General features: G+C 44.9%; 1 protein-coding gene across 3 annotated transcripts in view; it reads right to left on the bottom strand.

Annotated features, from left to right (window-relative positions):
• Positions 1 to 964: 964 nt before the first annotated feature.
• Positions 965 to 16,558, bottom strand: part of ZNF830 (zinc finger protein 830) — an 85,697-nt gene continuing 70,103 nt past the window's right edge. Inside the window, exons 11-12 of one of the 3 annotated variants that reach the window (XR_014494187.1) lie at positions 6,473 to 6,599; positions 965 to 1,278 (exon numbers count right to left, since the gene is read on the bottom strand). Coding sequence is in view for 2 of the 3 variants with exons in the window: in XM_083377141.1 (XP_083233267.1) it covers positions 1,249 to 1,278; positions 14,721 to 14,772 (82 nt within the window). In the remaining variant the exon portion in view is untranslated. Of the gene's footprint in view, positions 1,279 to 6,472; positions 6,600 to 14,720; positions 14,773 to 16,558 lie in introns of all 3 variants that reach the window. The other 2 variants (XM_083377141.1, XM_083377142.1) reach the window with 2 other exon arrangements.

Genomic DNA, 16,558 nt, shown 5'->3' with positions numbered 1-16,558 from the left:
AAGAAATCCAGGTAAGGAATTTCTATGTGGATCTTAACGATGGGCCAAAATGGGTGGGGATAGGAGTTGTGTAGCAACCCATTTAGTAGTGTGATCTGCTTTTTGATTGCCTTTGGTGATTTGTATGCTCTATAATGAATGACAGCTAAGGCTGATGGAAATTGGATGGCTTGTAACAATTTGGAGACTAAGGCTACCTGGGCAAAGTGTGTCCAGCCAAAGTGAGAAATCCCCATTGCTTCCACACAGCTCTTCTAGCATGACAAATTCCAAATACATACCTGGTATCTGTATATACATTGGTATACCAGTTCCTCACGGCATAGCATGCTTGGGTCAGAGCAACTAGTGCAGCTGCTTATGTGCTATAAGAGGGAGGTAGTAATGAAGTCCAGATGATTTCATGTAGGGAGATGACAGCAGCTCCAGTGACTCTAGTTCCCTTGTTTAGATAGGAGGATCCATCACTAAAAAGTTCTAAGTCTGGGTTTTGTAGTAGCATATCTATCAAATCAGGCTGTGGCAATTCAGTGTTGTGGATGAGGTGGAGACAGTCATGTAAGGTACTGTCACAGTGCTGTTGGCAGTAGGGTGACTGGGTTCAGGATGGTGCATCATTCAAAGGTGATGTGGTCTTCAGAGAAGAGTTCAGCCTCATACTGAGCTAGCCATTGTTGAGTGAAGACTTAGGTCTGTGATTTGAGAAGGATTGCAAAGACATCATGGGGAACTTTCAGTGTGAGTGGGTGACCAGATCCCTTGAACATTTAACAATTTCAACTGTTGCAGCAATTGCTTGCAAACATGGAATGGCTCCCTGGGCTACTGGATCTAGTTGAATTGAATAATAGGCTACTGGTCTTAACATGGTAATGAAGCTTTGTGCCAGCACTCCTGAACCCACCCCTTATGTCAGCTGTCCAACTAGCAAATTCAGCATTGAGGAAATTCTACAGCTTTGAGATGCCATAAAACATAAACTTTATTGAATACACGTCTTGGTACTTAAGAAGCAAAATCAGCTCTAAGTTTCCCACATGAAAATCATTCTTCATAACCCCCACCCACCAAGTGTTCACGTTGCCCAATTAGATTTCTTTGGTTTGTTATGAGAACGGCCCACTTCTCTGTTAGACATCTGTTTTTGTGACCACAGTTCGTATATGGCTTCTTAAAATCCCATTTCTCCCAAGCTTCCTCTACCCCCCTGTTTTTTATGACGAGTAGTGATAGAGGTTAGCAAGCATCTTAGCAGTTCAATCTTGACATGCCGGCCCCCTGGAAAAAAATAAGCATAGGGAAACAATAAATACAGTCATCCAACCATTCAGACATTATTCCCTTGGACATTGCAGGTATTTCTCATGAAACTTTCATATTAGTCGATCAGCCTTAACATACTGGGCTCTCACCCATTCAGCCTCAGCTAGGGGGTAGCCTTTCCACAGGACTAGGTATTGTAACCTCCCCCTAAAAATCCTTGAATCTAGTATTTTCTTAATCTCATAATAGTTCTCACCCTCAACCAGTATAGGAGGAGGAGGTTCCTCTCTCCCAGGTCTCAGGCTGGACCTTTTGAAGGGCTTCAATAAGCTGCAATGGAATACTGGGCAAATGTGCTTCAATTCTTTTGGCAACCATAATTTTACAGTTATTGGATTAATTATTTTCACAACTGAGAAAGGTCCTATGTATTTAGAGCTCAACTTCTTACAAGGCTGCCTGAGCCTGAAATACTTAGTAGACAGATATACCTGGTCCCCGATCATATAACTCTCTTGGGGAGCTCTCTTCCGAACAGCCTGTTTCTTATACGTTCCCTAGCCTTATCCAATGCCTTCTGCACTACCCCCCATGTAGTTTTAAGTTATCCATCCAATCAGCTAAGGACAACAAGGAAGGGGACCCCTGGGGTAGTTCTGGCATAGGCACAAAGTCTGCACCTGTCACTACCTTGTATGGGGGGAACCCAGTACAGCTGTGTTCAGAATTATTGTAGGATACCTCTGCAACCCCTTCATGGATTACTGCCTTGTCGTGGCGAAGGGGCTTGCGTAATTCAATGAAGCTATGAGCTATGCCGTGCAGGGCCACCCAAGACGGACAGGTCATAGCAGAGAGTTCTGACAAAACGTGATCCACTGGAGAAGGAAATGGCAACCCACTCCAGTATCTTTGCCATGAAAACCCTATGGACAGTACCAAAAGGCAAAACGATATGACGCTGGAAGATGAGCCCCTCAGGTCGGAAGGCGTCCAATATGCTACTGGGGAAGAGCAGAGGGCTAGTACTAGTAGCGCCAGAAAGAATGAAGCGACTGGGCCAAAGCCGAAAGGACGCTCAGCTATGGATATGTCTGGTGGTGAAAGGAAAGTCTGATGCTGTAAAGATTTTTTCTCCATAGGAACCTGGAATGTAAGATCCATGAATCAAGGCAAGCTGGATGTGGTCAAACAAGAGATGACAAGACTGAACATCGACATCTTAGGTATCAGCGAACTAAAATGGACAGGAATGGGTGAATTTAATTCAGATGACCATCAGGTATACTACTGCGGGCAAGAATCCCTCAGAAGAAATGGAGTAGCCTTCATAGTCAATAAAAGAGTAGGAAAAGCAATACTGGGATACAATCCTCAAAATGACAGAATGATCTCAGTTCGAATCCAAGGCAAACCATTCAATATCACAGTAGTCCAAGTCTATGCCCCAACCACCGGTGCTGAAGAGGATGAAATTGACCGGTTCTATGAAGCCCTACAGCACCTTATAGAACTAACACCAAAAAATGATGTCCTTATCATCATGGGGGATTGGAATGCTAAAGTAGGAAGCCAAAAGATAACCGGAATAACAGGCAAGTTTGGCCTTGGAATACAAAATGAAGCAGGGCACAGGCTGATAGAATTTTGTCAAGAGAATATGATGGTCATAGCAAACACTCTTTTCCAACAACCCAAGAGACGGCTCTACACATGGACATCACCAGACGGTCAACACAGAAATCAGATTGACTATATGCTCTGCAGCCAAAGATGGAGAAGCTCTATACAGTCAGTAAAAACAAGACCAGGAGCTGACTGTGGCTCAGACCATGAGCTTCTTGTTGCAAAATTTAGGCTTAAACTGAAGAAAGTAGGGAAAAGCACCAGGCCAGTCAGGTATGAATTAAATCATATCCCCGTTGAATATACAGTAGAGGTGACAAATAGATTTAAGGAATTGGATCTGATAGACAGGGTGCCTGAAGAACTATGGACAGAGGTTCGCAACATTGTACAAGAGGTAGCAACCAAAACCATCCCAAAGAAAAAGAAATGCAAGAAAGCAAAATGGCTGTCTGAGGAAGCTTTGCAAATAGCTGAGGAAAGGAGGGAAGCAAAAGGCAAGGGAGAAAAAGAAAGATACGCCCAATTGAATGCAGAATTCCAGAGAATAGCTAGAAGAGATAAGAATGCCTTCTTAAATGAACAGTGCAAAGAAATAGAAGAAAACAATAGAATAGGGAGGACCAGAGATCTTTTCAAGAAAATTGAAGAGATGAAGGGAACGTTCAATGCAAAAATGGGCATGATAAAGGACCAAAATGGCAGGGACCTAACAGAGGCAGAAGAGATTAAGAAGAGATGGCAAAATTACACAGAAGAACTATACAAGAATGAGCTTAACATCCCTGATAATCACAATGAGGTGGTCACTGACCTCGAGCCAGACATCCTAAAATGTGAAGTGAAGTGGGCCTTAGAAAAGCTGAGCAACAACAAAGCTAATGGAGGTGACAGTATTCCAGCTGAGCTATTCAAAATCTTAAAAGACGATGCATTAAAAGTGCTACACTCAATTTGCCAGCAAATTTGGAAAACTCAACAGTGGCCACAGGATTGGAAAAGATCAGTTTACATTCCAATTCCAAAGAAAGGCAGTGCCAAAGAATGTTCAAACTATCGCACCATTGCACTCATTTCTCATGCTAGTAAAGTTATGCTTAAAATCCTACAAGCTAGACTCCAGCAGTATGTGGATCGAGAACTACCAGAAGTACAGGCAGGATTTCGAAGAGGCAGAGGAACTAGAGATCAAATAGCCAACATACGCTGGATCATGGAGAAAGCTAGAGAGTTCCAGAAAAACATCTACTTCTGCTTCATTGACTATGCTAAAGCCTTTGATTGTGTGGATCATAACAAACTGTGGCAAGTTCTTAAAGAGATGGGAGTACCAGAACATCTTATTTGTCTCTTGAGAAACCTATATGCGGGCCAAGAAGCAACAGTGAGAACTGGACACGGAACCACTGATTAGTTCCAAATTGGGAAAGGTGTCCGGCAAGGCTGTATACTGTCGCCTTGCCTATTCAACTTATATGCAGAGCACATCATGAGAAAGGCAGGGCTAGAGGAGTCAAAAGTTGGAATTAAGATTGCTGGAAGAAATATCAACAACCTAAGATATGCAGATGATACCACTCTAATGGCAGAAAGTGAAGAGGAACTGAAGAGTCTCTTGTTGCGAGTGAAGAAGGAGAGTGCAAAAGTTGGGTTGAAACTAAACATTAAGAAAACCAAGACCATGGCATCCGGCCCTCTCAATTCCTGGCAAATAGATGGGGAAGAAATGGAGGTAGTGACAGATTTTATTTTCCTGGGCTCCAAGATCACTGCAGATGGGGACTGTAGTCAAGAAATTAAAAGACGCTTGCTCCTCGGGAGGAAAGCCATGGCAAATCTAGACAGCACACTAAAAAGCAGAGACATCACCCTGTCAACAAAAGTGCGTATAGTCAAGGCTATGGTCTTCCCAGTTGCAATGTATGGCAGTGAAAGTTGGACCATAAGAAAGGCTGAGCGCCAAAGAATTGAGGCCTTTGAACTCTGGTGCTGGAGAAGACTCCTGCGAGTCTCTTGGACTGCAAGGCGATCAAACCGGTCAGTCCTAGAGGAGATCAACCCCGACTGCTCTTTAGAAGGCCAGATCCTGAAGCTAAAACTCAAATACTTTGGCCACCTAATGAGGAGGAAGGACTCACTGGAGAAGAGCCTAATGCTGGGAAAGATTGAGGGCAATAGAAGAATTGGACAACAGAGAATGAGGTGGCTGGATGGAGTCACTGAAGCAGTAGGCGTGAGCTTAAATGGACTCCAGAAGATGGTAGAGGACAGGAAGGCCTGGAGGAACATTGTCCATAGGGTCGCGATGGGTCGGACACGACTTCGCAACTAACAACAACAACAACCTCTGCAAAAGACAGAAGTTCTGCCCAATTGATTTGGTGGTAGTTCACATAGCAGCGTAAATACTGCTTTATCTTTTCTCTGCCACCCCACTGATACTCTAATGGAACAGAGAATTAAACCCCTGTGAGGACCCTATTAACTTACGTAATAAATTCCTGCCAGACTTTGCAGTAAACTGCCCCCCCCAGTCAGAGATGATGTATTTTGGGATTTCATGCAGCCTATATAGCAGAATGACCAAAGATCTACATACAAACACCCGTGAAAACCTCAGAAAATGCACTTGCTTCGAAAACAGGTAATCACAGTCCAGATTATGGTATTCCCATAACTCTCAGGCAGTTCCACAATGAAGTCCATGGCTATCTCTGCCCATGGTCTGTGGGGGTTAGCCACCGGTTGCAACAGTCCAGTTTTTCCTGGCAGTCTTTTCACAGAGGTGCAAATTGAGCACCCAGCAACGTAGTTCTCTATGTCCTTGTTCATCTTGGTCCACCCAAATTGTCTCCTGGCCAAGTGGAGGGTCTTCACAAAACCAAAATGACCCGCTGGCTTCACGTCATGACTCCTTTGCAAAAAGTGGGCCCTTAAGTTGAGTGGCACATGCAGTTTGGAACCCTTCCAGGCCAGCCTCTCTTTCATCATGTCCCCTTCATGGTTCCTAAACCATTTATCCCCCCTCCAGGACTTCCCTCAGCTTTTGAGCAATCTCATTACCAGTTGGATGACAGAGGGCTGATAGATTTGGTTTGGTAGAGCCCTGTGCTGCTAGCTGTCCCGAACGAATGATCAAGTTAATTAATTCCTCCCTGGAACTCTTGTATTGTGATACGCATGAAAGCGCATCTGTCAAGAAGACTTTTTTCCCCTGGCAGATACTGAAGGATAAAGTTAAATCGATTGAAGTACTGAGCCCACCGGACCTGTCTGGGGGCCAATTTCCTTGAGGTCCTCAGGGCCTCCAAATTCTTGTGGCCTATCCACACCTCAAAAAGGATTTTGATACCCTCCAGCAACTGCCTCCAAGTGAGCAATGCCCAATGGACCACATAACCCTCCTTCTCCTACACTACCCAACGCTTCTCCATGTCATTCAATTTGCGAGAGGTGTAGGCACATGGCTGGAGTTTCCCTTCTCGGTTCTTTTGAAGCAGGACAAGCCCCACTGCTACATCGCTAACGTCTGCTTGGATTATGAAGGGCACTGTTGGGTCCGGGTACTTAAAGGTTGGCTCACCTGTGAAAAAGCTGCATGAGTTTTTCAAAAGCTGCTTGAGAGTCCATAGTCCAGCTGAGTGCTTAACTTGCCTTAGGTTTCAGCCCTCCCCTCCTGTTTTTAACAGCTCTGTAATAGGCAAGGCTATCTGCTCAAAGGAGGAGATGAATTGTCGGTAGAAGTTGGCAAACCCTAGAAGCCTTTGTAGCTGCCCTCCAGGTTTGCCCTACAGCCAATCTAATATGGCTTTCACTTTCCCATGCGATACCTTAAATAGTTGAGGCCACTTTTGTGGAATTCACTTGGATAGTTTGGCATAGAGTTTGGCTCTCAGCAATTTCTGCAGCACTTCCCTCACTAGCTTCACATGCTCATCCATTGTCTCTGAGTAGATGAGAATAACATCTAGGTAAATCAGCACCCCCTTTATATAGATCAGTGTTTTTCAACCACTGTTCCACGGCACACTAGTGTGCCGCAAGATGTTGCCTGGTGTGCCGTGGGAAAAATTGAAAAATTCGAAAGATTTTTTTAAAAATGTCAAATTTTCGCCCACTAGGTGGGCGCCGGACTGTTAGCTCAAGGCAATATAGCGAAAGCTATATTTTATTTGGATTTACTTTCACCGGAGATGCAAACAAATCAACTCCACTGTGCGTGGTGTGTGGTGAAAAGCTAGCTAACAGTGCTATAGTCCCAAGCAAACTTAAACACCATCTCCAAACGAAACACCCTTCGCTTCAAAACAAGAATGCGGACTATTTTGTTCGCCTGCGTGAAAACACGGAGAAACAGGCAACTTTCATGAGAAAAACCACAAAGGTAAATGAAAGAGCTCTTAAAGCTAGCTATCAAGTTGCTGAACTTATAGCCAAGTCAAAAAAGTCGCACACTGTGGCAGAGACATTAATACTTCCCGCCTGCAAAGCTATTGTAGAGGAGATGCTCGGACCTGAAGCAGCTAAGGAAATAGCCAAAGTCCCTCTCTCAGACAACACAATTTCCAGACATATTAATGACATGTCTGCAGACATCGAAAGTGTGGTTTTTGATGGTGCAGGAGCAGGAGGAACTAACTGAACTGAGACAAAATTGTGGTTTCAAGCTAAGATTTGCTGATCTACCTTTGGACAGTTTTTTGTTGTATACTGCCAAGGAGTTCCCCCTTCTGGCAAACAAAGCTATTTTGACATTGCTCCCATTTTCCACTACATATCTGTGTGAGATGAGCTTTTCAAGCATGATTGCTATAAAATCTAAATACAGAGAGAGACTGAGAACTGTTGACGAAGAGCTACGTGTGTGTCTTTCTTCGATTCCAGCCAGAATATCAGCTTTGTGTTCAGCCAAACAGGCCCAGGTTGCGCACTGAATGAAGTATTTTATAATTTTTCATATTTCTGTTTACTTACTATTTCATAACAAAGTAATTATAAAATACTTTCTTTGTGTTTATTTGATTCCTATTCAAGAGAATTACTTTATATATAGTCAATATAGGCACAGAGTTAAATTTTTTAACATTTTTTAATGGTGGATTGCGTGATTTTTTTCAAAAATTTTGCCCAAAAAGGGTTGAAAAGCACTGGTCTATCACACTTCGATGAGGAGATTGAGGCTGATGAATGACAGGAAAGACAACTCTTAAGAGACTTTTTCAGTTCCCTTCTAGGAACTGAAGGTTTCAGAAGAGGAGTCAGCCCTTCTCTCTTTGGCTGTCCTCTGAAAACCAACTTTGTTTTGCTGGGCAACCATCTTTGCCTTAAAGCCTGGAAGAGGCATCTTGTTCTTCACCCTTGGTGTGGTCCTTCCACTTCCAAACTTCACTTTTCGGAAGCTGGCTATATTTTCAACACTGGGCATGTAATTCCTGGTGGTATATGCAGAAGGAGAGGAAGGTGGCAGGATTTGAGGTTCTTCTGTCCCCTTAGAAATCCTTGAAGGCTGCACAGAGGTGGCTATGGGTGGATATGGCAAGAGAGGCTGGGATCCAGTCATCTCAAAGCAAGAAGGAGATCTGGGTGGCAAGAACAACCTCAGAGATCGCCGAACCCTTTCTGGAAGTCCCCATCGGTGCTCTGATGTAAGATGTCTCAGATGGGCCTCCAAGAGTTCTTTTTCCTCAACGCTGAGAAAATCGAGGTCTTGAGTGAGGATTTGCACTTCTCTATCCCGTGGGGGAATCTTGGTCACAGTGTCTGTGGTGATCTTCTCTGCTTTAAAGAGATGTGGGGCAAAAGCTTGCAACGATTTTAACACTGTTGATGGCAAGCCCCATGCATGCTGGATCCTCTTCCACTGGATGTGGAATTCCAGAAGGTTCCGGCTGCTCTCTGGGAGGAAAGGGAGCCCTGTCTTGGTACCGGAGCAAATCTGGACTTTAGTTTGCCTAGACTTGCCTGTTGCTCTCTGTCTCTTATTGCCAACTTTGCTCTTGGGCTTTTCTAAAGTCTTCTGCTCTGGCTTAAACAATACCGGTTCATAGATGTCTGTGGTTTGCAAATCAGGTCCAGTTTTCTGTAAGGATTTGGGTGGTAAAGGCAAGAGAGGCTGGAATCCAGTCATCCCAGGATCAGAAGGAGATCTGGGTGGTAGGAAGGCCCTCAGAGATTGCCGAACTCTTTCTGGAAGACCCCATCTGCGCTCTGATGTACGATGTCTCAGATGGGCCTCCAAGCATTCTTTCACCTCAATGCTGAGGAAAACAAGGTCTTGACTAAGGATCTGCACATCTATTTTTTCCCTTCTTGGTTTCCTAGATGTGATTTTCCCAGTAGTCCTCTCTGATTGAAGAAGATATGGGGCAAAGACATGGAGAGATCTAACCACCATCGATGGTAAGCCCCATGCATGCTGGATTTTCTTTCGTTGGATATGGAATTCCAGAAGGTTCCGGCTGCTCTCTGGGAGGAAAGGGAGCCCTGTCTTGGTACCGGAGCAAATCTGGACTTTAGTTTGCCTAGACTTGCCTGTTGCTCTCTGTCTCTTATTGCCAACTTTGCTCTTGGGCTTTTCTAAAGTCTTCTGCTCGGGCTTAAACAATACCGGTTCATAGATGTCTGTGGTTTGCAAATCAGGTCCAGTTTTCTGTAAGGATTTGGGTGGTAAAGGCAAGAGAGGCTGGAATCCAGTCATCCCAGGATGAGAAGGAGATCTGGGTGGTAGGAAGGCCCTCAGAGATTGCCGAACTCTTTCTGGAAGACCCCATCTGTGCTCTGATGTACGATGTCTCAGATGGGCCTCCAAGCATTCTTTCATCTCAATGCTGAGGAAAACAAGGTCTTGACTAAGGATATGCACATCTATTTTTTCCCTTCTTGGTTTCCTAGATGTGATTTTCCCAGTAGTCCTCTCTGATTGAAGAAGATATGGGGCAAAGACATGGAGAGATCTAACCACCATCGATGGTAAGCCCCATGCATGCTGGATTTTCTTTCGTTGGATATGGAATTCCAGAAGGTTCCGGGTGCTGTCTGGGAGGAAAGGGAGCCCTGTCTTGGTACCGGAGCAAATCTGGACTTCAGTTTGCCTAGACTTGCCTGTTGCTCTCTGTCTCTTATTGCCAACTTTGCTCTTGGGCTTTTCTAAAGTCTTCTGCTCTGGCTTAAACAATACCGGTTCATAGATGTCTGTGGTTTGCAAATCAGGTCCAGTTTTCTGTAAGGATTTGGGTGGTAAAGGCAAGAGAGGCTGGAATCCAGTCATCCCAGGATGAGAAGGAGATCTGGGTGGTAGGAAGGCCCTCAGAGATTGCCGAACTCTTTCTGGAAGACCCCATCTGTGCTCTGGTGTACGATGTCTCAGATGGGCCTCCAAGCATTCTTTCATCTCAATGCTGAGGAAAACAAGGTCTTGACTAAGGATCTGCACATCTATTTTTTCCCTTCTTGGTTTCCTAGAGGTGATTTTCCCAGTAGTCCTCTCTGATTGAAGACGATATGGAGCAAAGACATGGAGAGATCTAACCACCATCGATGGTAAGCCCCATGCATGCTGGATTTTCTTTCGTTGGATATGGAATTCCAGGAGGTCCCTCTCCTCAATGGGGAGGAAAGAGAGCACTATTTTGGGACATAAGAATCTTGTTGCTTCAGTAGTCCCCCCTGTCTTAACCTGTAATGCTTTGGGAGTTATCTTCATCGCCCCCAAATGGTGCTTTGCCTTTTGCAATGGTACTGAAATTCGGGGAGCAGATGATGTGTCTTGAAATGGTCTATACCTGCAAGGCCAGTGAGGCTGTGCTGGAACCTGGGAAGAGGGGAGAGAAGGCAGGAATGGATGAAATGAATGTTGAATCCGTTTTGGAATCTCCCACTTATGCTTTATGACCATGGTCCTCACACTGGTCTCCAGATGTTCCTGTGTATTTGTGTTGAGGAACCAAAGCTGCTGGGCCTTCGTTTCCAAATCTGCCTTGTCTCTTGGACTCCTCTGAGTTCTCTTTCTGGTGTGCTTCTGTAGGCCAAGTGGAAAAGGAGCAAAGATGCGCAGAGATTTCAAGATAGCAGATGGCAGTCCCCAAGCGTGCTGGATCTTCTTGTGGGTGACATGAAACTCCAAAAGATCCCAGGACGTATAGATGTAGAAAACCCGCCTCATCTCCGGGGATCTGATGGCAGCCACTGGAAAGCTGGAACTAGTTCTTGCATCTGGTTTCCTCTGGTGGATGTTCTTCATAGGCTTCATGGTGGCTTCTTTCCAGGATAAAGTCCACCATGGTGATCCTTTTCTTCTGGAATGGGAAGCATGAGCTCCCTCTTGCAGTGGGAATCTGAAATGACGTTCACAGTGGGGTTTTTCATCAGTGACCTGTGGAGGAGGAACCATTGCTCTCAACGAATCTTTACTCAGAGACGATGGCACTTGTACCCCTCTGTGTGTTTTTCTTCCATCTCCCAATCTCTGTAGACCTGGACCTCTGAAGGACCTCTTCTGAGGCTCAGGTGGGACTGGTGCAAAAGCCTGTAGAGATTTGTGTACAAGAGCAGGTAATCCCCACTCGTGCTGGATCCTCTTGTATTGTACATGTAATCCCATAAATTCCAGGCCTTCCTGTTTAAGGGACATCGGGGTGGTCTCTTCATCAAGTGCCATCTTTTCTCTCCCAGACCTTGAGATTTTTCCTGGGGATCTTTCTCCTAGAAGATCATCTTTGGGGAGAGCCCTCTTGACTGTGGTTACATGATGTATGTCTTCTGCTTTGTGCCATGGCTTTGAGGCAGTCTGTAAGAGTCGGTTGTAGGCATGCCGTGGGGTTTCGGCTTGACCCTGGTCACCCTCAACCTGGGAACGAGAAGCAGGGGGCAGAAACATTTTCAGTGACTCCTGGACATGCTTGGGAAGACCCCATCGATGGACTGCAGTTCGGTTCTTCATGTGAGCCTCCAGTAGTATCTGTGTCACAAGAGCCAAGAAGAACAAGCTGATGGTTATTTTAATTGTCACTTTTAATACACCCCACGAAGCGGTGATGGCAATGCCAAGTCCCTCCAGGAGCCGTTCTGGTTCTAAAGGGAGTGCAGCAAAGGCCTGAAGAGATTTTTGAACCATGGATGGTAATCCCCATTCTTGCTGTAACTTCTTGCGCTGAATGTGCATCTCCAGAAGGTCCAAAATCTCTGTTTGGACAAAACATGGACCTGTCCTTGAGAATCTCAGTTCTTTTGTTCTGGAATCCATTACATTGGCTGTTTGACTCTCCTGGCCAACATTCTTCTCCAGAGTCCACCTCCTGAGCTTGGACATCTCTAGTGGTGGGCTTCCTACAATAACATTGCCAAACATCTTGTTTAAGGATTTAGTGTAGATACTGGGAAGACCCCAAAGATGCATTAATTGTTTGCATTTAATGTTCAAGTTCATCTTTTCCACAATGTCCTGTTCCAGAAAATACAAGCAAGATGGCCTGGGTTTGATTTCTGAGGACACAAGGGAACATTTAGGAAGAAAAGCATGTTCGATGGGGCCATAAAACTTCTTATATCTTATTAACTGGAACTTAATCTCCAGAGATTTTTTCTTGAGCTGAGTCTCCAGAGTATATCTATGCAGATGTTCTAGACATCCCGTTTTATTTGGGAGGAGAATGTTGGTTTCTTCCCACCTTCCACTCTCCACCTGAGTTTCTCCAAATGTGGCTTGAGGTTTCTCCTCTGGAAGTAGTGAGTGAAAAAACTTTACAAACTGATGGACTTTCTGAGGGATGCCCCACTTTTGCTGTAACTTTAGCCGTTGAATGTGGAGCTCCAGGTTTTGTTTGACTTTCTCAGAAAGGAAATGCAACTCTAGATGAAGCAAGGAAATCTGAGTCACTGCCTTTGGAAGATCGCGATGCCACTTGGGTGGTTCTCCAATTAAGGTTCTAAGGGGCCCAGGTGGTGCTACATGACACAACCTAGGTCAGGGGTAGGCAACCTCAGCTCTTTTATGACTCATGGACTTCAACTTCAACTATGCTGACTCAGGAATTCTGGGAGTTGAAGTCCATGAGTCATAAAAGAGCCGAGGTTGCCTACCCCTGACCTAGAACTAAGGAGGGATTTCCTGACAGTTAGAACAATTAATCAGTGGAACAGCTGGCCTTCAGAAGTTGTGGATGCTCCATCACTGGAGGCTTTTAAGGACACAGCCAATTGTTCAGAATGGGATATGGTCTCCTGCGTGAGCAGGAGGTTGGACTAGAAGACCTCCAAGTTTCCTTCCAGCTCTATTAATTAATCAGTAGAATGGCTTGCCTCCTGAACCTGTGGGTGCTCCATTACTGGAAGTTTTTAAGAAGAGATTGGACAACTATTTGTCCAGGATGAAGTAGGGTCTACTACTTGAGCAGGAGGTTGGACTAGAAGACCTCCAGGATGTCTTCCAAATCTGTTATTCTGTTCCATGCTCGGTTGAAGAGGGCGGCTTGCAAGCTATTTCTCTAAGAGGACACGGGGTGAATGTTTCAGCTGAATCAAGGAATCTTAGGACTCGGAGGGACCTTTGAGGTCATCTAGTCCAACCCCCTGCTCAAGGCAGGAGACCTTATACCATCCTGAACAAATGGTTGTCCCATCTTTTCTCGAAAACCTCCGGCATCCATGACTCTGGGAGCCAAACTCTTATGCTGATTACAGGTAGTCCTCAAGTTACGACTACGGTTGTGTCCAAAATTTCTGTTGCTAAGAAAGACATTGGTTGGGTGATTTTTGCGCCATTTTGACAAGCTTTCTTGCTACAGTTGTTAAATGAAGCACTGCAATTGTAAAGTTGGTCACACGGTTGTCAAGTGAATCTGACTTCCACATTGAGGAAAACTAATTCACTTAAAATTGCGGACTCTGCTTAACAAACACAGCAGTCACTTAACAACCGCCGCATAAAATGTTAAAAAAGCGTATCCAGTCTTGTGATGCCTTGACTTACAAGCACAATGACTTACGGCCATAATCACAGTTTTGATTATGGTTATAACTTTAGGAGTCGTTGTATGCCCAGTTCTACTGCCTTTGTTTTAAGTTAAATAGTGCCTTTCGTTCATTTTAAATGGTTAGTCCTGGAGTAAGGTGCTGTTGATTACTTTTGATGGATATGCCTTGATTAATACAAGGTAAGCTGTCCTGGGTAGCATTTTTAGAGAAAAGCAAAATTGGAACGAAACAGAGAGGATCGCCCTTGGCAAGGATGACAAGCTCATTGGTGAAGTGATCCATATTTTTGGGAGACAGTTAGGTGTCATGATGATAGCATCAGGCTAGAATCCAGAATCTGGGATCCTGAGTTCTAATGCTGCCTGGGGCACAAAGCCAGATGAGTGGCCTTGGGCTAGCCACTTCCTCTCAGCCCTTGGAAGCAGGGAATAGCAAACCACTTATGAAAAACCTTGGCAAGAAAACTACAGGGCCTTGCCCAGAAGTGGACACAAGGGAACAGAAGAAAGAGACAGAGAGAGGGAGAAGATGATAGCTAGCTAGGGAGATAGAGAGATAAAGAAATAGAGAGATGATAAAGATAGATAGATAGATGATAGATGATAGATAGATAGATAGATAGATAGATAGATAGATATACATAGATAGATAGATAGATAGATAGATAGATAGATAGATAGATAGATAGATAGATAGACAGACAGACAGACAGACAGACAGACAGACAGACAGACAGACAGACAGAGATGGAGAGATAGAGGGATGGAGAGAAAGATGATAAATAGATAGACAGACAGACAGACAGACAGAAAAAGTACTGCAACAATCTGGTGGGTTAAATGCTTGGAAAAACTTAAAACCTTTTCCGATGGTTTTAGTTTCCTGCAGGCTGGCCTCACTTTTCTGCTGAACCTGCAAAGAGACAGAAAAAAGAAAAAAGAAAATCTTTTCTCCAAGTGATGACCAGGACTTAGGGGACAGTGAATGTGTCCAGATGCCCACTCTCTCTCTGGTCACTTGCAGGCCTCTGAATGCTGGGTCATGAAAGGACAGCAAAGGAAACACCCAATGTTCTAACTCAGGGCTTTTCGACCTTTTCACCCATTGTACCACTTTTAGGATATGGCAACATCCGAGTACCACCAATCGCCTAGCAAGGTGTCAAAAACTTGATGACAAAAAAAGGAAAAAAGTGATGAAGTACAGGTAGGCCTTGACTTACAACAGTTCACTTAGTGACTGTTTGAAGTTACAATGGCACTGAAAAAGTGCCCCCCAAGCCACAACCAAGCAAGACACCTGCCTGCCCACCTGGTGGCGCTCTTCCTCCTGTCCGAGGTTTTCATTGTTGTGAGCATTTCTGTTGAGGATTGGCAGTGGGGGTGGGGGGCTGTTTGGTTTTTATTTCTCCCCCTCTGCTGGGTGGTTGCAGCAGGTTTTGGTCACTTCACATGACCCCGGGATACTGTGACCGTCATAAATATGAATCAGTTGCCAAGACTCTGAATGTAAATCACAAGAACCTGGAGATGCTGCAACATTCCAGCTGATCGGCGCTTCTTCTGGGCTCAGAAGCACCGGGATCAGCGCCGAGCTCCAGCTGGAGCCTGGTGCTGATCCTGGTGCTTCCGCTGAGCCCTGACAGCCCTGCAGCTCCAGCCATGTTTCGCTCAGGCTTGTGCGGTGCTGCCACCGTTTCAGCTCATTCCCCTCCCCCACTACTTTTCTAGGATGGTCGCGTACCACTTGCCAGGTGCCAGTGTACCGCAGGTGGTACCCAAACCACTGGTTGAAAAGCCCTGTTCCAATATTTGAGGGGCTGCCACAAAGAATAGGGGTGTGTGTCAACCTCTTCTCCAAAGCACCCAGAGGCAGAAGAAGAGGCAACGGATGGGAAACTCATCAAGGAGAGAAGCAACCTGGAACTAAGAAGAAATTTCCTGACTGTTAGAACAATTAACCAGTGGAACAGCTTGCCTCCAGAAGTTGTGAATGCTCTCCAACACTGGACGTTTTTAAGAAGAGACTGGACAGCCACTTGTCTGAAATGTATAGGGTCTCCTGCCTGAGCAGGGGGTTGGACTAGATGACCTCCAAGGTCCCTTCCAAGTCTGTTAGTCTGTTATACACCAGGTTTCTTCAGCATATTCAACTACAGACGTAAGACTCAGGCCTTGAATTCATCTTATTAAGAAAAGTCACATTTTTCTCCCTATGACTTCTTCCCTATGGCACAGATGTCTCAAAAACTTACAGATTCTGCCTTGGGAAACCATTTACGAGGGTCCAAGAGGAATTTCAAGCTGCTTTGGATCAGCTCAAAAGCCACACGCCACACTGTGAAAGTTTTCAAGATTTTCCAGATAATAAAGAAAACTAAGATCAAAGGGGCATTTTTGCCGAGAAGTATAATCAATTTCTGAAGAGCTAAAATGCCAAAACATGGAGCTGCCAGCTCCATACTGGAAAAAAATATATCCAGATAGCTAAAGTCCTGGGCTGGGTTTAAATATAAACAGGGTCTTTGTATGATGTGTTCTGAGCGCATCATAAAGGTCACCACACAGCACTATGCCAGCCCCATCTCAAAAGTCCCTCATCATACTCTTCCTGGAAATTGTCACATAGAAAAGCCCTCACCTACTGGCTAGAATTCATGATGCTCCACCCTCATGTCTATACATTTATCATCTGGAGT

This window comes from Vipera ursinii (assembly GCF_947247035.1).
Source record: "Vipera ursinii genome assembly, chromosome: Z".
Taxonomy (NCBI): Eukaryota; Metazoa; Chordata; class Lepidosauria; order Squamata; family Viperidae; genus Vipera; species Vipera ursinii.
The sequence above is the reverse complement of the archived record's forward strand: the minus strand, read 5'-3'. Positions and strand labels throughout refer to the sequence as shown.